The sequence below is a fragment of the Chlorocebus sabaeus genome, chromosome 4, assembly GCF_047675955.1.
Source record: "Chlorocebus sabaeus isolate Y175 chromosome 4, mChlSab1.0.hap1, whole genome shotgun sequence".
Taxonomy (NCBI): Eukaryota; Metazoa; Chordata; class Mammalia; order Primates; family Cercopithecidae; genus Chlorocebus; species Chlorocebus sabaeus.
Window position 1 is genome coordinate 18,855,967 of NC_132907.1, and position 24,078 is coordinate 18,880,044.

Below are 24,078 nucleotides of genomic sequence, written 5' to 3' on the forward strand. Positions count from 1 at the left end.
GCTGTATATATGATACTGAATATTTTTGTTGATAGTTGATTATATTGTCTTTGCTTATCTTGTGTAATTTATGAATACAACAAATTTGAAAGTACTATTTAATTAATGTCCCATCTGGTTTTGGATTGAGCCTCTAGTGATATTAAAATGTCATGATTGTTTACTTAAATGTTGTCTATTTTCTTCCTACCAGTTTCCCTGGACAGATCTAATTTATGCCTGTTGTCTCTATGCCATCTAGTTTAGGATTTGTCCCAAATTTTTAGTGAAGTAATATCACTAATATTTGCATTAAAATAGCACAGTTAATTTGTAGACCTCCGCTTTGAAGTCTTCTAGTTTCTGCCATAATTTTGTCTAGTGGCATGTTAAGACACAAGTGCAGTGAACAGAGATTTCATTTTAATACGTGAGCCATTTACATCTGAAAGACTATATCTTTTTCCCACCCTTTCTAGATGTAACATAACTAGCTTCTTCCTTTTAGAACAGCATGCAGGGTTTCTGCTGATAAGTGAAGTATACTCTGACAAAGCAGGTGGGAAAAGCTGTCTATTGCTTTGCTGCAGGTGGGGAGATGAGTATTTAACAATGCTTCATTTGCCAGCAACTTGATATACCAGCAAGTGTTGCCATGGCCTATGAGATGCATGAAGCTCTAGGCTGCCAGTGGGTGAAATTAAAGGAAAACATGGAAAGTTAGAGGTTGGTTATAGGTGAAATATGTGCAGGAGTAAAGACTGAATAGTTCTGCCCTAGCTCATTAAGGGGAGTGGTGAAAGCACTCTTGCTACAGTAGTTTTGTCATTTATTGTATATTGTAGCTCTAAAGTTTATTTTATTATTTGGCAGTTCTTTTTTTAACTTGTTATAAAATCATCAGCAATACATTTTTAAAAATGGAAGTGTACATTTAACAAAGAATGAAGTGCTAAATTTCCACTTAGTACTTAACATGCATAAAATATTTGTCGACATTTACCAACCACCATGAGAGTGCTAGGGATCTCATTGACCACACAACAAACAGAAGACACAACAATCTGCTACAAAAGGATCAACATCCATTTAAAAAGCTAGTAGTTATTTTAAGATTATGCATTAAGATAATTTAATACATTCAGGTGCAGAAGCTGTTTATATAATTCTGTGTGAAACATGACCTCATTTAGATCAAATAACTTTTTGAAAATTAGTTTTTTACTTTTATTCTGTGTTTTCTTATGCACATATGAAAAATGAAACCATAGCTGTTAATGTGTTGGCTCCATTAGTGGAAAAAAGGCCCAGCACTGCTGGTTTCCAAATAGAAAATCAGTTAATTCCAAAAATAGACTTTTTCATTCAATGCATTTGTATATTTATTTGGTCAGGGCTGCAAATGGGAACAAAGTAAAGCTTTTGGAGGTTTATTCTGTCAAAAATATTGCAAATGCTGTTGTAAATTAAAAAGCTCAACATTGAAGATAAAATTATTTTTGATGAAAGGATGTTGTCATGGTAAAAATCAATGTTCTTATTAAATTAAGAAAACTATGGAAGAGAAATGTTTTGGGAATTGGTTGTTGTGCATGCAAACAAACTCTGCTTATTCAGTCAGTTGAAATAAAACCGTAGTTGTCAAATTTACTGATAGTATACACAGTTTGACCGAACTATAAAATTCTTGTGATGAAACTGATGTTGAAGAACCATTCTATAGCATAACAATACACACTGTCTTTAATGCATATTAGCAACAGAATTTTAGATCTATTATTTTGTGAAGAACCGCTTTGTAAATTAAGTTTATTATATTGGCTTAACATTTTTTATTGATAATTGTGTCTTTTGTATATTGTTTAAGTTTTGGTTCACAAATTGTTTGGATTATTTAAAGTGTCACTAGAAAATGCCAAAAAATTTTACCTTTTGAAAAATTTAAGCAGATAGCAATTATTAAAACAAATCTTGCAAACAGCAAGACTTTGAAAGTTTTCCCTGTATAGGCAAGGGAAGAAATGAATAGGTTAAATGGTGAGAGCTCAAGATTTAATCAAGAGATTGTCATTTGCACTATCTCGCCTATCGTAAAGACTCTTTAGATGGAGCACCTTTTTTTAATTAGAGAAATTTATATTGTGTAGAATGAAATGAAATTGAGAAGGCAGTTGGTTTTGTAGTATCTAAATTGATGAAATATTTTTAAAAGGATAAATAAAGTAATTATTTGAAATTTTGTCAATATTTTAAAAACTTCATTGACTACATGGGTGAAAAGTTAAATATTTGGGTTTGAAATAATTACAGTTTTTAACACAAGGATTGGGACTATTCTTGATTCAGTAGAATTTTCCCTCAGATTACATGGTTGTCCAGAAATACTGTAAAGAGGGTATTTTCTCCATTAAAAATATGGTCTACAGAGAAAAGTAAGTTCAAAATGTCAACAATTTTATAATTACTCACTGCAGAATTTAATTTTGAAAAAGATTGCAATAAAAAAAAAACTTAGGCCATATAAAAATGTATTCTCCAGAGAAATATCAATGCCTTGTTACTAGATACATACACTGAAGAAACTGATTAATGTATGTATATGTGTGGTGAATAATTATTCTGCTTATGATTTTAGTGTATCATTGTACACAAATATGTTTTTTGTCTTTTAGAAAGAATGTTATTTTTGAAAATACATTTTAATTAAACTTATAAGCTTACAATATAATACATTTTACAGTCAATAAAAATTTTTTAATTATATAATTTTCATTACTTTAAATGCTCTACCTAATTTTCAAAATTGTTAGCATATTGAAAATGTTTAATTTCCTAAAAATTAATTTTGGGGATAAGAAGTATAAGCCAAATGTATCATTCTGCTAGCTCAGAAAAACATTGCAGTTAAGAGACTCTTTGATTTGTTTTAGTTGCAGATTTAAAATCTCAGCACTCAAATGGACTTTAGCGTTAACCAAGTTGTAAATTCTAACTCCACATTTCAGAAAACTAATGATTAAGTGGATTTCCCAGGTTTTTCCAGCAAGTTAATTACACGGTTTAGTGTACCACATTTTCTTTTAAGCTGGTTCTGAATTGTAGTCCTCAGTTGGTGAATATTTTGCTAATTGTCTTTAAAAAATGAATCATAGAAATTTTCTTATCTGTACTTGAACCAACATGGTCTAGCAATTAGTGAATAGCAATTGTTGGTACCCAAAATCAGAATAGCTCTATTAACATTTTCACTTGTATTTTTTATAATTCTGCTTTAATAAAACTAGGTTAATCCCTTTTAAATACCCTGCTACTGAAATAAGGTTGCTTTCTATCAAATCAATTATCTTAAGCAATTATCATAAAAGAGTTTACCACACCATTTCTGTACTTTGACTTATTGTTCTAGAATTGTCTTTAGTCTGCCTAACTTGATTGATTTTATTTTTTATCTGCTTCTAATGTGCTTAAAATGTTCTAATCTAATGTAAATGATTTAGTGTTTCTCAGTTTATTTTTCCCATGTATTATGAATTCTATTTGGCTTATAGTTAAAATTGTACACATGTAGCCTCGTTAAAACTATGCTTTTTCAATAAAACAACTGTAGTTTAAAATACAAACCTATTTTAACATTTCAACTTTGGTTTAATTATTATTAAAATTATTTCAATATATGTTAATGTAGTACATTCAAAAATTGACTTAGGAAGTCTTATTATGGTGTAAAAGCTACTATAATAAGTTGTTCCCTTACATAAATAAATAAATGACCAATATTACTAGAGGCTATAAGCAGCATGGGGGAAAAATGGAAGAAGTCTTTTATCCTAGTTTTTAGAGGGCATCAGCAGCTTGCTTTTATGAAAAAGTAACAGCTAAATGCACTGCAAATAATTTGCAGTAATCCAGTTCAGTGATTCATGTGTCTGCTTTAATGGGTCATAATTCAGGGTAAAGTAACTGAGTGCAGTCAGAGTGCAGACACTGCTTATGCCAGGGACAGTATCTCTTCATAAAACACACCTCAGGAGAAGCAGTTTGCCAGCCCCCTAATACTCTCTGATGTTTTGATGTCCTGCATATTTTTCCGATTAAGTTTTGAGTGCCATGTTTTTAGTTGTATTTCCACATTCATTATTCTCACGTAGACCCTTCAGCGGGTTTGCCATATATGATTATTTTTTTAATGATGCCTTTCTTTCCACTTCAGCAGTTTAATAATCTAGCACATGGCTGCTTCTCAATACTCAGCATTCACCTACCCAGTACAGAAGAGGACATGTGCTTTGGCTTCAAAATTCCATTTGCAGCATTAGAAATGCATATTCCCTACGGAACAACATTTGTTTGACATAACCATTCATTTTTATTACCTCTTTAAATATGTTTATCCAGAGTTATCAATAATCATAAATAACTGTATTCTCATCTTGATCTGTTTTTTTCCAACAGACAAAATTGCTTACCCAGTACATATTAAATCTCGGCAAGTATGATCAAAACTACGACATCAGAGACCGTACAAGATTTATTAGGCAGCTTATTGTTCCGAATGAAAAGAGTGGAGCTTTAAGTAAATATGCCAAAAAAATATTCCTAGCACAAAAGCCTGCACCACTGCTTGAGTCTCCTTTTAAAGGTATTATCAGAATGTAACTACAAAATATATGTTATCTAAAAAATTATGACAGGATGTCACCATTTCTAATGTGCTTAAAATTTTTCTCTTAGGAAATATAGATGATTCGCATATATAAATATATAAAAACAGTGTGCTTTTTACTCATTCATCTGTTCTCAAAAGCAAGTTTTACATTAAAGTTTATATTTTTGTAGACCTTATTTACATAAATAATTTTAAGTATTCTGACTTTATTCTAACATTTAAACTGGGCAATAGATGAAAACCATGTTATTCTTATAAACAATGACTTCATTTATCTTTTAAATAGTTTTATAAGAAATATTCCTTTTAATAGTTATTAAGTAAATATTCTGTGTACGCTAATATCAGTTTTGCTAGGAGGAATTATTTTATAAAAAATATCTCTTTATATTTAAACTGGTTTTTCAAAGAGGGAAGTTGACTTATGTGTCCCAGCTTTTTAAAAGGACTAATTAAGTATTTTACCACCTTACAAGTAGCCATTCCAGTTGGAATCAAATAATTATATACCTTGGTTTTCATATTGTTTCTTATTTAATGTTGTCAAGCGATAAAAAGCAATTCAGTTTTGTAGAAAAACTATTAAAATTCTGGATGTGTTTGTGCCAAGACATGTATATGGATTGTTTAACTGTGCTGTCATTCTTAATATTCACAGTAAAGTAATTTTTAGAGAAGCTACATTTCAGAGCAACACCTCTAAACACACTGACTGATTAGCTTTTTTATTGACCATTATGGGGGAGATTATTGTAATCTATGGACTGAAATCAGTTTTTTGACCTATGAAGAGCTTCCTGGTTTATATTTATTCCTTGACATTTGAGGTAATGTGCCAATTACCTTGAGCTCTGATTATGATTGTTCTCTGTTATATACAGCTCATATTGTTTATTTTATATTTTTCCCTATTTTTAATAGATAGAGATCATTTCCAGCTTGGCACCTTATCTCATACTCTCAACATTAAAGCTACTGGGTACCTGGAATTATCTAATTGGCCAGAGGTGGCGCCCGACCCATCAGTTCGAAATGTAGAAGTAATAGAGTTGGTAAGTTGACCTTTCTGAAATTAATTTTGTTAAAGCAGTGGAAGACTCTGGGATAACTATTGTTTTCTATAAAAGCTTTTTTGGAGAGTTGAAAATTGTTCTAGTATTTCTAAATGTAATATATTAGATATACCTTACCTTTATAGCAATTAAATATTATAGTATTCCTATGCCACTGTACATGCACTGTTCCTTTTCTTCAAGGAAATAGAGAACTGAATTCTCTGCATCAATACCACCCACATTTGTGCTATTGCGTTTGTAGCTACGTAGATGCAATTTCTAAGGTATTTAGTTTCATTAGATCAAGTTTTTTCTACTTTGTTTAGATATTTGTAGGCTTCCTGACAATATCTTTCTGAATAATTTTTGCTGTTCTCTTTCAGAAAAAACCACACAAAGTGTTCTTCTAGATTTTCTGACGAACCATTTTTAAGTGAAGCCTGAACATAAATAGGGAGCATTGTGTACCAAAAATGTCCTTTGACAAGGTCACAAAGTGAATAATATGGTGCTTTCTCATAAAAAAAATTGCTATATAAATACTCTTTTTATCAATCTTTAAAAAAAAAATGCTGGCCATTGAGATAAAATAATTAACATTCTTTTCTAATATTATCTGTTTCTTTCTCATACAAACAAGAAAAATAAGGAGAGAGGCCTGCCAGTTGTATGTAGCAATTATGCAAAATATATTTAATACTTTAAAATGTGGAGTTAACAAGAAAAGCAATTAAGAATTATATTCTGGGTACTTTTGTGGTGGAAAAGATACATTGAATTAGCATTCAGATAACTGGAGTTCTTTACTAATTCCTGTGGGAAAGTGAGTTAACCTCCTTGCTCTTAACTTTTCTGTACACAGTGGAAGAAAACCTTTATTACTTTAATAAATAGAATTTCTATAATGATCATGGCCATGTAATTTGATTCCTCTGAGAAATAATGTTTCTCTTAACCACTCCAACTTATCCTGGCTTTGAAGCATGGCCAGAATTAATAATAGCACCATTTAGGAACCTGACTGTGTATGGTGATAATGTTTTACAAAAACTATCTTGTTTAAACCTAATTCTGATTGGAAGTGATGGTTATTGTTATTCCCACTTTGCAGACAAGGAAGCCGAGTCTTAGAGAACTTAAGTGAATTGCCTAAGTTCACATGGCTAGTAAGTGATAGAACCATATTCTAACCCAGGTCCGAGTTCATTGTCCATGCTGTTACTGTATTTTATTATGTAATATGACATAAACCTGAGCTTGTTTGCAAATCTGTATTATCCTTAGTACTTAGCACCGTTATTTTTATGTTGTGATAAATGATCTGTACTTAGAGACGGCCAAAAATTTGTAACAGTAGAAATATGTAAAAATATAAGAAGCAATTACATGTCTATCCCTCCTTGCAGCTAAGTTTGTTGATTTTTCACTGAAATCTGCATACTCTTAAGTACTCTTCAAAAGAGTTGCCTTATTTATGCAATTATTTTAAAATTTTAATTTTTTTAATTTAATTTAATTTTTTTTTTTTGAGACAGAGTCTTGCTCTGTCACCCAGGCTGGAGTGCAGGGGCCTGATCTTGGCTCACTGCGACGTCTGCCTCCTGGGTTCAAGTGATTCTCCTGCCTTAGCTTCCCAAGTAGCTGAGATTACAGGCACATGCCACCATGCTTGGCTAATTTTTGTATATTTAGTAGAGATGGGGTTTCGCCATGTTGGCCAGGCTGGTCTCAAACTCCTGACCTCAAATGATCTGCCCACCTCAGCTTACCAAAGTGCTGGGATTACAGGTGTGAGCCACCGTGCCCAGCCTAATTGTGCAACTTTTTATCAGATATTAGAATATAAAGAGAGTGTTGTTATGGTTCTTCCTACGGACATACTTTCTTTCCTAATTCCTTATTATGCTTGTTTGTTGTTTTTAGGGTTCTTTTTTTTCTTTTTCATTATAGGGTACATGATGTTTTAGCCCAAGTAGAGCCATCCTTTTATCCTTCCCCTACTTCTGCCTTATCTCTGCCTCCTTGCTGCCCCCACCCGCCAAAAAGCATTATCTTCTCAGAGTTGATAGCAATGCTATGCAATTTAATTTGGTCTCAGCAGTATTCTTTATTGGCTGATAGATTGGTTTGTTGGCTGGCTTCTTCCATTTTCATGTGCTTTTCTAAGCATTAACTACCTTATAGGGGCAGTACTTAAATATAACATATTATGTTCATTTCACCTATCCAATTCAACAGAGACAAATTAATTTCTTTTTTCATTTTGCTGATTACATTTATGAAATTAATAATTGGTAACTTACGGAGAATCATTATAACTGATGGAACATGGTTTGATAAAACTGTCACTGTTGATGCCATGCAGAAAACAGCTTCAATCTATTGGACTCTGAGACAATTGGCTTAAAATTGTACTATGAGGGACACAGTTAAGTATAAAAAAATACAGATAGTTTTATTTTTAAATGCAACTACAATACAAAAAATAATGTCCATATTATCTTTCTTGTCTCTCACTCTACTTCATCTCCCTTCCAAGTCATGTCACTGTATTTCACGCACATCATATACTATGTTATTCTAGTTTTCCTGTAAAGCGATCTTACAGGGTCAAGTCTTGTAACTGTGAAATATAACTTAGTAAGAAAAATGGCCTAGGTTTAGATAATCTGATATTTTAATCAAAACGACAGGGAACCTAGTCAGATTGACAGGAGAAGTCACTTTGAATTACACACCACCATTTCCAGGATATAGAATATAATATATATTTATATTATGATCCCAGTAAGTTTTGAAGATCCTTAGTTAATAATTTATTTGCTTAGTTCTAGAAAGTCTTTTCTTTTCTACTTACAGAAAGACCGCCTTCTGCATATGAAGAATATTTTGCTTTATAAACAATCTGTCAATATTTTATCCTTCATAGGAACTTTCAAATTAGCATCTATCTTCTCTTCTTTTCTCTATTACTCCTTTTGCTTAGAATGATAATATGGTCCTTTAGTCATAAAGGACCACAATAAAAATTAAAATATTTTTATTGTTTGCCTTTGGCCTTTTAAAACCTGAAACTCCATAGAGTTCATGGCCATGTCAAGAAAAAATGCACATTTGAGCATAGGAGCCTGGTTTTCTGAAATTGTTGATTTAGTGTTATTAAATTAATCTGAGAAACTTTTTATCAGACCTCAGAGAAATATGTTTGGATTTAAGAAAAATACGGACTTCAGAGTTTACCAAAAATAGGAGAGCTTGTTTATAGAATACTATCTTTGTAGACAGAAGCATTTTAAATACATATAAAAGAAAGCCATACTGCTGATCTTATATAAGCATCTTATTCAAATATATTCAAGTAATTTTTACTCATTAATTTGCTGTTACTGTCCTGTTAGTAATTTTCCAGGTTACTGAAGCTTCTCTTTTTAGGCAACATACCTTAAGCCCTCTAGATCAGTGGTTTTATTCTTATTTGTTTTTATTTATTTATTTATTTATTTTGAGACATGGTTTTGCTCTGTCACCCAGGCTGGAGTGCAGTGGTGCAATCATAGCTCACTGCAGCCTCAAACTCCTGGGCTCAAGCCATCCTGCTGCCTCCGCTCCCAAAGTGCTGAGAGTACAGGCATGAGCCACATCACCTGGCCTTAGACTAGTGGCTTTTAAATGTAGCTGCACATTATAATCATATGGAGATTTTTAAACAAAACACAACTAGGTCAGACGTGTGCACCAGACTAATTAAATTAGAATTTCAAGAGGCGAACCCAGGTATTCTTTTTTTAGTATTAATATTTTTATTGTTTCTATTAACATTTAAAAAACTATTCTTAGGTGATTCTATTGTATATTCAGTGCTGAGAAACATTCTTGAATAAGAAATTCTGTCATGCTCTAGATTCCTTTACAACAAAATATGTACTCTAGCAAAGACTTGCACATAGTAAAAACTTAAAAGATACAATAAATAAATGAGTCTCAACTATTTTAATCTTTTCGGAAGTATACATTTCCCTGCTCTTTAACAAATCATATATGAAGCATGATTTAATTTTTTCTTGACGAATCAAAGCCGTGACTATAAAAGCAAACTAATACACTGTATTGAAGTGATTAAAGGGGCTCATATTAGTAAATGATATTACTAATACAATATTTAGTAAACACTAAAGTCAATATTTTTCTTAAGCATATTTCTGAATTTAATATTGAAATCTTTAAGAGGCTAATAAATATAATTAGTATTTATTGTGTCAGCCACACTTAAAATTGAACATAATAGGCTGGGCGTGGTGGCTCACGCCTATAATCCCAGCACTTTGGGAAGTCAAGGCAGGTGGATCACCTGAGGTCAGGAGTTCAAGACCAGCCTGGCCAACATAGTGAAACCCCGTCTCTACTAAAAATATAAAAATTAGCCGGGCGTCATGGCATGTTCTTGTGGTCCTGGCTACTTGGAAGGCTGAGGCAGGACAGTCACTTAAACCTGGGAGGCAGAGATTGCAGAGCGCCGAGAACATGGCACTACTCCAGCCTGGGCAACAAAGTGAGACTCCATCTCAAAAAAAAATTGCCCAAAATATTTTAAGTTCCCTGCTCTCCAGAAACTTATATTCTACCAGGGATAGACCAACAGTTAAAAAAACAAGTAGGTTGTATAGTATGTTAAAAAGTAATTCATGCTGTGATTAAAAAACAACAACAACAACAACCACAACAACAAAAAAAAAAGTGGCAGGGAATGGTGTTGGAAGTGCCAAGAGCTAGGGTGAAGGCCCTAAACTGGGAGCATGCCTGGGGCATTTGGAAGAGCAGTAAGGCATGGCCAGAGCGGATCAGGCAAGAGGGTGAGCAGCAAGAGGTCAGAGAGGCAGGTGACAGGGGGACAGTCATGGAGGGGCAGTCATGAAAGGATGGTTGTGTCAGGCTATGCAGACTGTTGTAGGGACTTCGGCTTTTTCTCTGAGTAAAATGGGGAGCCACTGCAGGGTTTCAGGCCAAAAAGGAGCTTGATCTGATTTAGGTTTTAATAGAATCATTCTAGATGCTGTGTTTTGCAAAATTTGTTTGCTGGGGGCAGGGTGGAGGGGCAGTAGAAGCAAGGTAACGAGTAGTCCAGGAAAGAACGGTGGGTCAGACCAGGGTAGCTACAGGATTTCTTGATGGCTGAGATGTTTAGGATACGAGAAAAAGAGAGAAGTCAAGGATTACTCCAGGATTTAGGCTGTTGAGATGGTTAGGGCAATTTATTGCCTACACTAAATATTTTCTTTTTTTCTTTTTTTTCTCTCTTTTCCTTCAGTGTCAAGCTATGAACTTGTGTTTGTTATTGCTGTTACTGTATCTGCTTCTAGTTTTGCTCACCTATTTTAGGATATACTACTTTTGTTTAAATCTTCTGTGGGCCAACAAACACAAAAGTTTTAAAGATTGTATATTTGAAATAAGATTGTTGGTTTAACATAGGGGCTCTGAGTGAGAGTTTGTGCTGCTGTATTTAGGAGTAAAGTGAATCAGCCTTAATGCCAGGACTTCTAACAGTTGCATTCTCTGTTGAGGCCATTAGCTTGCTTTTGAATTTGGGTATGTTCTTAATGGTTAAGTTTGCCAGAACTCTAAATCTCTGAATGAGAATTCATTTATATTTACTTTATTTGTTTAAACAGGCAAAAGAATGGACCCCAGCGGGAAAAGCAAAGCAAGAGAATTCTGCTAAGAAGTTTTATTCTGAATCTGAGGAAGAGGAGGACTCTTCTGATAGTAGCAGTGACAGTGGTGGGTTTTATAATTTATTGGCATGTATTATTTACATAGTAGATTACATTCTATATCTCAGAAACAAGGCCTAATCCATAATATTCAACAGGTGGTTTTAAGTGAAGTTTGTATTATCAAAATAATCCCTTTCATTTATATATCGCTGTTTACTTTTCAAGGTAATTTTTAATTACTAAATTCTCTTTTTACTTTACAATGTCTCTTGGACAATAGCTAATACATTGGTATAGCTGAAACAGGAACTCATACTTTTCTGAATTCTAAACCATAATGCCTATTATATCTATTGAAAAACATGATTTTACACTTGATAAACTTTTAGTGGAGTCTTTAAAAGTAACTTTCTTTTATAAAAATGTAAAGTTTATTTTATACCTTGAAGAGTCTTTTTCTCTTTCATTTTATACTCATCTCTTTCTGTGAACCTCTATAGAGATAAAGCTAAAATTATTAAGTCTCTATATACTATAAAAAAATCAAACTAAAGATTGAGAGTAACTGTATGCAGTGAAAAGAATGCTTATAGGAAGGATTTAGAAACCCTGGGTTTTCAAATGTCCATCAGTGACAGACTGGATTAAGAAAATGTGGCACATATACACCATGGAATACTATGCAGCCATAAAAAAGGATGAGTTTGTGTCCTTTATAGGGACATGGATGCAGCTGGAAACCATCATTCTTAGCAAACTTTCACAAGAACAGAAAACCAAACACCGCATATTCTCACTCATAGGTGGGAACTGAACAATGAGATCACTTGGACTCGGGAAGGGGAACATCACACACACCGGGGCCTATCATGGGGAGGGGGGAGGGGGGAGGGAATGCACTGGGAGTTATACCTGATGTAAATGACGAGTTGATGGGTGCTGACGAGTTGATGGGTGTAGCACACCAACATGGCACAAGTATACATATGTAACAAACCTGCACGTTATGCACATGTACCTTAGAACTTAAAGTATAATAATAATAATTAATAAATAAATAAAAAGAATTAAAAAAATAAGAAACCCTGGGTTTTACCTATGCAAATTGAAGAAGGCACCTACTTTTCTCTATATCAGATAAATGAAGGGGTAGAGTTAAATATTTCCTAAAGTCCCTTCATTGCTAAAATTCTGTGAGTGATTTGCCTAATGAAAAATATATTGGAGTCACTTTCTGATGCTCTTATTAACACTTAACCTAATAGGCAAGTCTGCCCCAAGACCAAATTATACCCAACTTTCTCTAAAATCTTATTCCTTGGAGAACCAGGGCCCGTCACTCTTACTTGGTTATCTACTACCCAACTCTAAGGTAATTCACTCTCTTTTCTCTGTCTTCCTTATCAAAAATCTTTGTTTTTAATATCTGATAAATTAATCTGTGATACATTACCTTCTGAAGTAATCAACTGAAAAGTAGAGAAATAACTCAATTGAGAAAGTAGATATTAAAAAATATGGAATTTCAGGAGTAATGTAGACCTGTGAGAATTATCTGTGTAATTAATCATGTACTTCTTCATTTTGTAGAATTACATATAGATATTTGTCTTCATTATATTTATTCACTAGCCCATGCCTATTCATAGGCTGACCATTTTTAATACATATACGAAGTATTCCATTAACATTACAGCTTTTCAAGAGTTTGTCTGAATACATATAATAATGAGTCATGTGGCAGGAGTTCTACTGTAGCTGCCAGAGGAAAAAAGAAAACTTTTCTTGCTAGAAGTTATGAGATTGTCTGGGCGTGGTGGCTCACGCCTGTAATCCCAGCACTTTGGGAGGCTGAGACAGGCGGATCACAAGGTCAGGAGATCGAGACCATACTGGCTAACATGGTGAAACCCTGTCTCTACTAAAAATACAAAAAATTAGCCGGGCGTGGTGGCACATGCCTGTAATCCCAGCTACTCAGGAGACAGGCAGGAGAATGGTGTGAACCCAGGAGGCGGAGGTTACAGTGAGCCGTGTTCGCGCCACTACACTCCAGCCTGGGCAACAGAGCGAGACTCCATCTCAAAAAACAAACAAACAAACAAGCAAACAAAAGCGTTATAAGATTGTGTTTTCCAGGTAGCAAGTATTTTTGAGAATAAACTAATTTTCTCTAAGATTTTACTGACTCGAAAATTTAAATAATGGTGCCTGAAGTCAGCTGACCCGATTCGTGTTGCAGTCCCATGTGATGACATGAGAGAGTAACTTAGATGCTGTAATTTCTTCTCATCGTTTATAGCATAAGCCAGTTATCTGACTTAATATGTATGTGTGTGTAACTTGGATATTGCCACAAATTTAAAATGTTCTTATTTAGTAGCTTTATTTTAGTAAAATAAACTTTCCTGTTTGTAAATGATGATAATGATGAGCACCTTAACCTGTGGCGGACCCTGTTGTGTTCTAATCACCTTTATATGTTTCAAATCATTTAATCTTCAGAACAACTCTGAAAAGTAACTAGTATTATCCCCATTTGTCGAAAAGGAAACCAAGACCCAGAGAAGTTGAGTAACTTGATCAGTTTTACAACTGGCAAGTAGCAGAGCCAGGATCTGAATCCGAACACTAACTTGATAACCCATGCTTGTACCCGTTGGAAGCCATCTTGAAAGAATACAGGCAGTCCTAGCTTTTCACTGTGATGGACCTTCCTGATGTTGGTGTTATTTAACCATTAGAATGTTTAATTAAATGTTGTGTTCCTGCCTAAGAGGGCTTCGTTGCGTAGATCACAGGCAGGGCAACAGTTTGTCCTTTTGTCTGGGACACAACTCTGTAGTTATAGTCATTTAAAATAGTAAAAAATACACATATATTCTTCATGTATTCTCTTCTGCAGAGAGTCCTAGCATACCATAATTTATACATAAAACATTTAAAAGTATAATTCCTCAATGTAACTTGATCATCTCTTTGACCTATGGAAAACTCCTTTACTAGCTCGAATAAGTAATAACTCTTTAATTAGTCATTTTGCCTATTGTCTTTGGATTTGGAAGTTTTTCCAGATGATTTGAATGGCTCATTTTCCTCTCAAAATTTGTTCCGAAGAAGATTAAACTGTTGCCTCCTTTTACTCTAAATAGAATTTCCCATTACAAGCAGAAGAATTTAAAATTATTTCTTTAGCCTTACATCAATCTTTATGTAATTCTTTAAAAGAAAGTTTTTGACAAAGCTATATACTTTGGGGTTTGAAAAGTGAGATTCCCTCAAATTTGGTTTACTTGGTTCATCTTTGCTTAGCTTTTTTTCTACTCATTGTCAGAGCATCCTCTCTCTGCCTCCCTCCCTCCAAACTCACCTTGCTAAAGGAATCCATAGAGCTGAAAGAATGGGGTATGGGAATGAAATGTTAAACACGTGGTGTCCACTGAACTAAAATTCAACATCTGGTTTCATTTGTGATGCATATTGACAGTTACAGGTGTCCATGTGTCTAATTAAATGACTATAAATCTAAGAACATCTGGTTCTGTTTTTCAGAGAGTGAATCTGGAAGTGAAAGTGGAGAGCAAGGCGAAAGTGGGGAGGAAGGAGACAGCAATGAGGACAGCAGTGAGGACTCCTCCAGTGAGCAGGACAGTGAGAGTGGAAGGGAGTCAGGCCTAGAAAACAAAAGAACAGCCAAGAGGAACTCAAAAGCCAAAGGAAAAAGGTAATTTATTTTGTCAGAATTTCCTTCAAAAAATATTCTGTGAAAGTTTGCCCCAGGCAGATGTTTCTTGTTAATCAAAAAATGATGAGAGAAAAGAAGTGTGTATTTTTTCCCAAACAGATATTAAATCTTTTTAAAATTAAAGTGCTAGTTGTTCACATTACTTTCCTACTTGTAATGCTTAGCTTTCATTTTGAACTTGAACATATCTTGGGGTTACATTTTGAAAATTGGTATAACCTTGGAAGGCTGAGTTAAGTGATCAAGCAATAGGTATGAAACACTTAATTACCTTTTGTAGCAATTTTGCTGAGGGCTAAAATTAAATCCTTCAACACTTTGCCATTATGTAACCAAGACAATTGATTTTTCTAAATAATGTTATATTAAAAAGATTATGATCCAAATATTAGAGTCAAGGGCTGTGAAGGAAGACGGTCATAAGAGCTTTAAGTGTTAGCACTTTTTAAGATCTCCCATTATCAACAACATTATCATGTATTAAAGTGTCATTAAAATTTTGAGTAATTGGGGCTAATATCTTGGATTGTGCAACTCTGTTTTCCCCACTGCTGTCAGTGAGTGGCCTCTGCCGACATGATGGTCCTTTCCCCAGGAGCCTGCTGCCCGCTCACTTGATGAGCTTGCAGCTCAGCTCAGTCGTGGCTGACAGCACTGATTGGGGCGCAGTACGCTCTCTGCTCCTTTTATTACAGACAGTAATTAAAGCAGCTCGCCCTGCCACTTCCATAACAAACACAGCATAATGCCCTAATTATGACTTTATTAATTTAAGTCAGGATTTAATGATTTTAAAAGTGATTTATATTGTTTTTCCTGTTCAGAACAAATGAAATCTGTAGGTTAAATTAATACAGGCTTTTCATCATTGCAAAGTTAGAAACCTAGTTGCCAGTAAATTCTTTTCATTAGATTAACATCTGAAACTCTAAGCAGTAAGGTAAACAATAATTACCATCAAAATTGAGTGATGCATAATAAAATAACACTTTTACTTTTAAAATCTTATCTTAAAAGCTAGAAGTTAAATATATTTAGAATCATTCACTTGTTGCAGCAAAGGAGCTACTTGGTTTATAATAGCCTTGTCTTTGAGAGAAATCCTGTACTTCTGGTTTAATATCAGAATATCTATGATGATATGAGTTATAAAACGTCTTGTTTCTAGAAAGGGAAAGTTTTGTTCAGTGCATGAAATGTCCTTTCAGATGGCAAAAGTCAGTATACTAGAAATTTGTAGTCGTGTATTAGTTTTATTATTCCTTTCTTCAGAAATAGATTTTTCTCTTTACCCATGTTTGAATTTAAAAGAATTGTTTATTACAAAGAGAACCACAAATACATTCTAAACCTTATATTTTTAAGTACACATTTTAACCAGTGAATTGGGGATAATAAATTGCCGTTTTTTTGCTAGGGAAAAAAAACAACATATTTTTCAGTCTTCAAATATAATTACATGTGCTCTGAGATGTTACCATGGCTCCATTTTTAATAAACAGCAATCATATTTCCTCTATAAAAATCAATTCTAGGAAATATCGATTCTTTCCTTGCCTCACTCCTCTCCCTCCCCCAGTATTTTTCTGCCTCTTAGAATGTTTTTTTAACTCTGCTAGTATGATAATTTTTTAAAGCTCTTAATAAGCTTTAAGCATCTTCAAAAACCACCCTTTAGTAATCATAAATATTTATGACCAAATTTAAATTTTACACTCCAAAGTGTTTTCATTTGAAGGGAGATAGTATGACATAGTGGAAAAAATACGGACTTTGGAGTGAGACAGGCTTGAGTTCAGATTCTAGTTCTGCCCCTCTTGTTATGTGTCCCTGAGCAAGTTATTTAACCTTTCTGAATATTAATTTCATTATTGTAAATGGGATAATAATGTACCCAGGAAGAGTGCATTTAAATTAGGTAATCAGTATGATTGGTATGAAATGCCTAACCCTTTCTGGCCCACAGTAGATTCTTAAAAATACACACACACATGTTGTAGAGAGAACTAGACTTTTAGTTTCCAGGAAAATATATAACACCACAAGGCATCTCTCATGCCCTGAGATAAGGGTGTCTGGTCATCTCACATGTTATTCCTTCTCCTTGGAGAGCTGCTTCCCTGCCCATCTGCCAGTTACTCCTATATCTTGGCTTATATGTCTCTTTCTCCAGGAAGCATTCCTAATTGGATTAAGTTTGTTTAGGTGTCTCTCCAAATGTTCTCCTGACACACTATAATTTATTACTTACTATACTGTATTATTACTGCCACCTTATCTATATCCTCCAGTGGACTGTAGACTCTGTAGGGTAGAGACACATAGATCCTCTTAACCATTGTTATCCTTAGCACCTAACATAATGCCAACATGTAGTCAAAAATTAATTAATATTTGTTGAGCAGGTGAACAAATGAACAAATGAATGGTGTTAAGCACTTAGGTATGATCATTTGGTATTTTAAAAGTTTACATTTGATTAGCTTAAATTTGTAGCAAGATAGTACTTTAGAAGTTCCTTTGTTAACCAGTTCCTTTGAACTGGTTAACATTTTCTCATAGAATGTGTTTAAGGTCACATTTGAGAACTTGTGTAAGTAATTTTCTTGGGTAGAAAAGTGTATAAAATACAAGTCCATTTTAGCAAAAGTAGATATATAAATATTTAAATATATTACTAAACCGGGTATGGTGGGTCAAGCGTGTAATCCCAACATTTTGGTAGGCCGAGTTGGGAGGATTACTTGAGCCCAGGAGTTCCAGACCAGCCTAGGCAACATAGTGAGACCCTGTCTCTACAAAAAAATATAAAATTAGCTGGATATGGTAGTGCACGCCTGTAGTCCCAACTACTTGTGAGGCTGAAGTGGGAGAATCGCTTGAGCCTGGGAGATCGAGGCTGCAGTGAGCCATGATTGCACCACTGTACTCCAGCCTAAATGACAATGAGACCCTGTGTCCAATATATATATGTGTATACACACACAGTATTTTGAGATAGCATTTAAAAAAATCAGCCTAAATATCTTTGAAGTTGTTACTGGTAGTACTTAATTATTGGTAAATCAGACATTTAATATTTTCTACATTGTTTTTGATTATATTGTTTAGTGTCATTTTATGACTTTTTGCATATGAAATGTGTATGACAGGATAGAATTGAATTTGAATGGGTTCTAATTTATTTGGTTATGGGTAATGCCTTCATTATTACCTCATTAATGTATTCTGGAATTTAAAAACCATTTTTTATATAAACTACTTATATAAAGGAGTTAAAGTTGATATTTCAAAATTTACTATTATATATAGTGATTCTGAAGATGGGGAGAAGGAAAATGAAAAATCTAAAACTTCAGATTCTTCAAATGCCGAATCTAGTTCAATAGAAGACAGTTCTTCAGATTCTGAATCAGAGTCAGAATCTGAAAGTGAATCTGAATCCAGAAAAGTCACTCAGGTAAGAGATTATGTATTTGTTGTAATTGAAGGTAAATATTCTTACAGCAACTAAAATAAACAACACCATCCTTATCTATGCCTGTGATTTTATTTTTTCTAGATAAGCCTTTCCCTTATAACCTAACTCTGAAGAAAAGCTAGAAACTTGCAAAAAATCTCATCCCTTGCCACCGAAATCAGGGAACTCTTATGCATATGGCTTTTTTTGTTCTTGGCTAGGTTGTGACAAGGGGTGTTTTTGCTGAAGGGACTGTGAAAGGAAGTCACAAAAAATAGTATTGAGCAAAGAATTCTAAGTGTACATACATCATCAGAAATTTAGACTATTCACTTTTTAAAAATATTGGGCATTTTGCATAATAGAGTATGTTTTAAAGCTTTAATTAAAGAGTATACATTCTTTAGTAAGAATTTGCATAGACATTTAAAAACAAATGCAAGAGCCACTTATATAATAAAATAATAATGCTTTTTGGTAATAACGTTTGTAACACTGAATTTTGCCTGCTTAGCAGGAAAAAAATAAAGTATAAATTGCAAAAATGTAGTTATTAATGTAAAATGTATTCTATCTGATTTCAGGTCTAGTTAAATGAATAAAATAATAATACAGAATTCAGACCTAATTATAATTATCTTTTTGGTCTTTAATAATCACCCCCTTCCTATAAATGGGCTGTGTTCATGCTAGACTTCAAGTATAGTAGTTTTATATATAACTGTGTTATTCTGTTTGTTGAAAATACGGCCAAACTCTGCCTTTGATTCAGTTCAGTTCTTAATCCAATATTGTTTTCGTTTATTTGTTCTATTAACTTGAATTTCTTCAGTATGTTATCTGAGTAGGCAAGGATGAAAATTAATTTATTGAAGTAGACAATTGCCCTCCCCCATCCAAAGATTTATTGTTAAAGAATGTTTTTTAAATTGGCTAGCCTTATTTCACATTTTCTTGCATATATTAAAACCTATCTTAAACTTGAATTTATATTTAAAACTTGTGTCTGTATATAAAATAACCTAAGATTTTTATTTTTAAAAAATTCACATAAAATCTTAAGAGATTTTATGGTTTATTAATCTGGCCTGATATAAAAACTTATCACATAGTGAGTTTGATGTACTCTCATTTCGTACTTACATCAAATTACCAGAAAGTTTAAAATGTTATTGAAAATAAAGAGTTACAAATCGACAGTAAGTACAACCCAGAGTAAGAAGTATTTTTTTTTAAATGACTGAACAAGAAATCAGTGAGTGTCAAGTGGTGGAAGTTATTCTTAGGAAGTTTTCTAACAGTTGAAAAATTATAGACTTCAGTTCCTCTGTACTATTAGAAGCAGAGCTTTAGGATGCCATTAAAAAGCCACAGTGGTTGAACATCATGTTGTGTTGTACCCCTTCCTCCCCCTGAAAAAAACAAAAGAAGATAAAAGCCACGGGGGCACTCCAGGTCAGTGATTCTGTTTGTTTCTTCTTTGTCAAAGACTTTCAGTGATCAGATTAAATCTCTTGATAGTTAAAAATATTTTCCTGTAAAACGTCAGTATAAAACAACTCAAACTATTGCAGTGAACCAAGGCTTTTGAGAAATTTGGGTTTGGCTCACATTGTTGATAGTTTTGTGTTCATGTGTTTCCCTTAGGTGGCTTATTTATATTAGAATGCCTTTTCCCATCTATAACAGGCAGACAGGACTGTGGAATTTTTTGCTTTAGTTTAGCAATTGGAATAAGTATTCTCCACCTTGGAGCTACCATACTACTTATTTATTTCTCTTTCTTTCTGAATAATTTGGCATATACCATGCAATTGCGGAGTATATCTATTTTCTAATAATAGGCGACTATAATTGTAGAAAAGTCCTCCTTGCACCAAGTGTTGTGGCTTCTGCTCTAAATTATGAGTAATGAAGGCAGATGGTGGGTACTTTACTTTAATTTAGCATGACAATATGTTAGTGCTGAAAATTCATATGCCTTATATCTGCAGCCTAACTAAATCTATACTTTTACGCTTTCTTTTCTTTTTTTTCGTTCAGACAATGTGTTTTGAGGGCACTGAGCATGAAAATGTGACCTAGGAGTTACCTTGAATATATGGCTTTCAGAACAGTTAATTTTTATGGTAGTCCTATGAGATAAGCATAGTGTTCTACTTCTTGGGAGAGAATATCTTTGTTTCAGTTTCCTCATCTGTAAAGCAGAAATGCTAGTACCTACCTTACTTCTTTCAAGTGTTATGTCAAAAATAAAATATGAAAGATCAATGTAACACACTATATAACTATAAAACAACAGTTTTAACATTTTTTAAAATTTCATAAAAGATCAACAGTATTGGAGAACATCAAATGCTAAAAGTAACCTAAATTTTTTGGTAACTTAAGTATCCTGCTTTTTTTTCCCCACTCTTTTTACACTATTCAGGTTGTAAGTCAACATTTAATTCTGTTCCCTTACCTACAGTCTGTGAGCTTAGCCACTTTCTTTAGAAGACAGCTGCCATCCACGGTCAGTGTCTCTACTCTCTAACTCACAGTCTCCATTTACCCTACTTTTCCTTTGAATGCAGCTCTGTGTAAGATTCACATCCACTTCCCCAAGGGTAACTCCTACTTCCTTTTGGTTTTGTTTTGTTCATAATCATCTGTCTCCTTCGCACCTTTAATCTCTTTCTCCATTCATTCCTTTTCTGCCAACTGTAGCATTCAGGTTTTTTCCTCATTTAAAGAGAGAGGGAGCATGGAGTGGAAAAGACAGAGTGTGTGTACATGAGTGAGAATGAGTTTAGAAAAATAATCTACGTATCCTGCATCTTGTACTTCTTAACCCAGTTATTTCCAACTCTATCCTACACATACTGCTCTCTGAAAAGGCAGCGATGATCCTTCCCCAAACCCAGTAGCCTTCTCTTATTCTTGGTCTTTTTGTATGACTGTTCCCCTACTACTTAAAAGTCTCTGCATCCCTTTTGTTCTGACTTTTTTGACCTTTCATTCTTTCGGTTGCTTCACTTTTTACCCGCTTCTGACATCCAAGTGTGAACGTTGCCCACAAATTAGTACTTAGTACACATTAGTTTTTTGAGATATTAATTGATGTGAATGAATTTTTCTTTAGTCTTCTTTTTTTCCCTCTAAATTTGTCCTGTTGTGAGACCTAATTCACTCCTATAACTTCAGCTAAAACATTTATGTTAATTACTTCCATGGTAATGTCTTTCAATCTTTACAATACGTTTCAACTTTTCTTCCCAAATTCATACCAAATTTTTAGACCTCTCTGAGGCTAACCTAATACAATCAAACCTAATTGTTTCCAAACCGAATACAATCAAAAGACATGCTCTACCATTTGTCACCAGCATTCTTTTTCATTCTCCCAGATCTGAAGCCCCAGAATTATCTCTGACTACTCCGTCATTCTGTATGTTTAGATAGTTACCAACTCCTATAGGTTCTGTGTGTTATTTCTCATGTCTGTTTCTTCTTTCCCTACTGCCATTATTCTAGATCAGCTCTTCATTATCTGCATAGACTACTGCCATTGGTTATCCTCTGACCAATGCTTTCCCAACCCCGAGTCCTTCTATACAACTGCCAGATGGATATTAAATTCACTTGGCCTGATGGCCCCTTGCCATTTGAGTTCAGTAAACTCAGGCTAGCTTGACCAAACCTACCTAGTCTTAACCCTACCCACCCTCTTTTCTTTTCTTTTCTTTTCCTTTTCTTTTCTCTTCTCTTTCTCTTTGTCTCTTTCCTTCTTTCTTTCCTCTTTCTTTCTCTCTTTATTTTCTTTTCTTTTCTTTTCTTTTTTCTTCTTTTTTTTTTTTCCAGAATCTTGCTCTGTCACCCAAGCTGGATGCAGTGGCATGATCCCACCTCTCTGCAACCTCGACCTCTGAGTCTCAGATGATCCTCCCACCTCAGCCTCCTGGGTAGCTGGGACTACAGGCATGCACTACCATGCTTGGCTAATTTTTTCTATTTTTAATAGAGAGGGATTTCTCCATATTGCCCAGGCTGGTCTGGAACTCCTGGGCTCAAGTGATCCACCCACCTCAGCCTCCCAAAGTGCCGGGATTACAGGCATCGGCAACTGTGCCCAGCCACACACACTAAATTCTAATCCCAGTGGAATATTTGTGGTTCTATTAACACTCTGTATCCCCTCCTATTTCTATGCCTTTGTTCTTTCTTTTCCCATCATTTACTACAGAAAATAAAAGCAAGGGAGAAAGTAGCCTCATATCACTAGTTGAGAATGGCTACAAGGAATGAAAAATGTTACTGATGATGGGATATCACTCATGTGAATGGGACAGTCAAAAGGGTGAGAACCACAAGGGGATTATTTACGTTCTTAAAATGCCCCAGCATATTCATGAGGCACAAAACTATAGTCACACATTCAGGTGCCATGTTTGTTTGTTTGTGTTATTGATTGGAATATGTCCTCATTTGAGGTCAGTAATGACCGGAGAAAATTTTGTTGTTATAATTATGTTGATGGATAAGCGTATTTTATGTGTAGGTGTTATTTTTTGAAATATATTTAATTGAAAAATATTTTTAGTATAGTCCTTTCAATGAAGTAATTCTTTTGTTCCAAATAACACCTATGACAAAATTACTTTTAGTAATTCCTTATTTTATGTGATTTCACATACTTTACACAATGTAAAGGGAAATTTTTTTTTATGTGAAGGAGTGGAGAGAAAACTCAGTAATGTAGACCACATTGTATCAGGAAGAGATTCACATTTATATCACTTTATCCTGTTTTTGACCAATATAATTAAGTTGTATTCTGCTTGTAGTTAAAATTATGTGAACAGATGGTGAAAAAATTTATTTAAAATGATGCTTTTAAATTTCCAGGATTTTTATCCTTCATGAAACCTAGGCTTCAGTGTTCTTATAACTACCCAGTATGTTAGAGTGCTCCTCCACACCATAGTTATTTCAGCTATGTTGTTAGTCCACTATTTGCACCTTATTCGTGATGCAGTATTCTAGTTATATCTATAGTGTCTGTGTACTAATTGCTGAAGATATAGATAATCTATTATTAAAATGATAAAAACTTTATGATTGTAATTTATTGTGAGTACATTTTATGTATTTTCCTTATATATATTAACATTTTAATTACATAAACTATATGAAGCATAATAATCTACCAATGTGAAAAAATATAAAGTATTTAATATACTTGCACTTAATAATACTTAATATTAAAAGCATTTCAGTATTTGAATTAAAACTAAGATTAAGGTGCATACTAGCTATGAAGAAAATAGTATCAACTATAGATACCTAGCAGTGTTTGAGTTGCTCTTGTTAGTTATTTTTATCTCGGGTTATATTTGTGTCTCAAAACTTTGCTGATTCCTTTTGGGAGGTGCAAAGAAACTGAGTGAATCTCTTAAGTGCTCTAAGGATCAGTCACT

The 24,078-nt window shown here is 33.9% G+C and overlaps 1 protein-coding gene across 5 annotated transcripts in view; it reads left to right on the forward strand.

Annotated features, from left to right (window-relative positions):
- The window catches only part of AP3B1 (adaptor related protein complex 3 subunit beta 1), a 306,137-nt gene that overhangs the window by 179,851 nt on the left and 102,208 nt on the right, over nucleotides 1–24,078 (forward strand). For all 5 annotated transcript variants that reach the window (XM_007976120.2, XM_007976134.3, XM_007976129.3 and 2 more), the window contains 5 exons: nucleotides 4,432–4,618; nucleotides 5,567–5,697; nucleotides 11,370–11,478; nucleotides 14,967–15,138; nucleotides 18,472–18,619. In XM_007976120.2, the coding sequence (XP_007974311.2) occupies nucleotides 4,432–4,618; nucleotides 5,567–5,697; nucleotides 11,370–11,478; nucleotides 14,967–15,138; nucleotides 18,472–18,619 (747 nt within the window). The remainder of the gene's footprint in view (nucleotides 1–4,431; nucleotides 4,619–5,566; nucleotides 5,698–11,369; nucleotides 11,479–14,966; nucleotides 15,139–18,471; nucleotides 18,620–24,078) is intronic.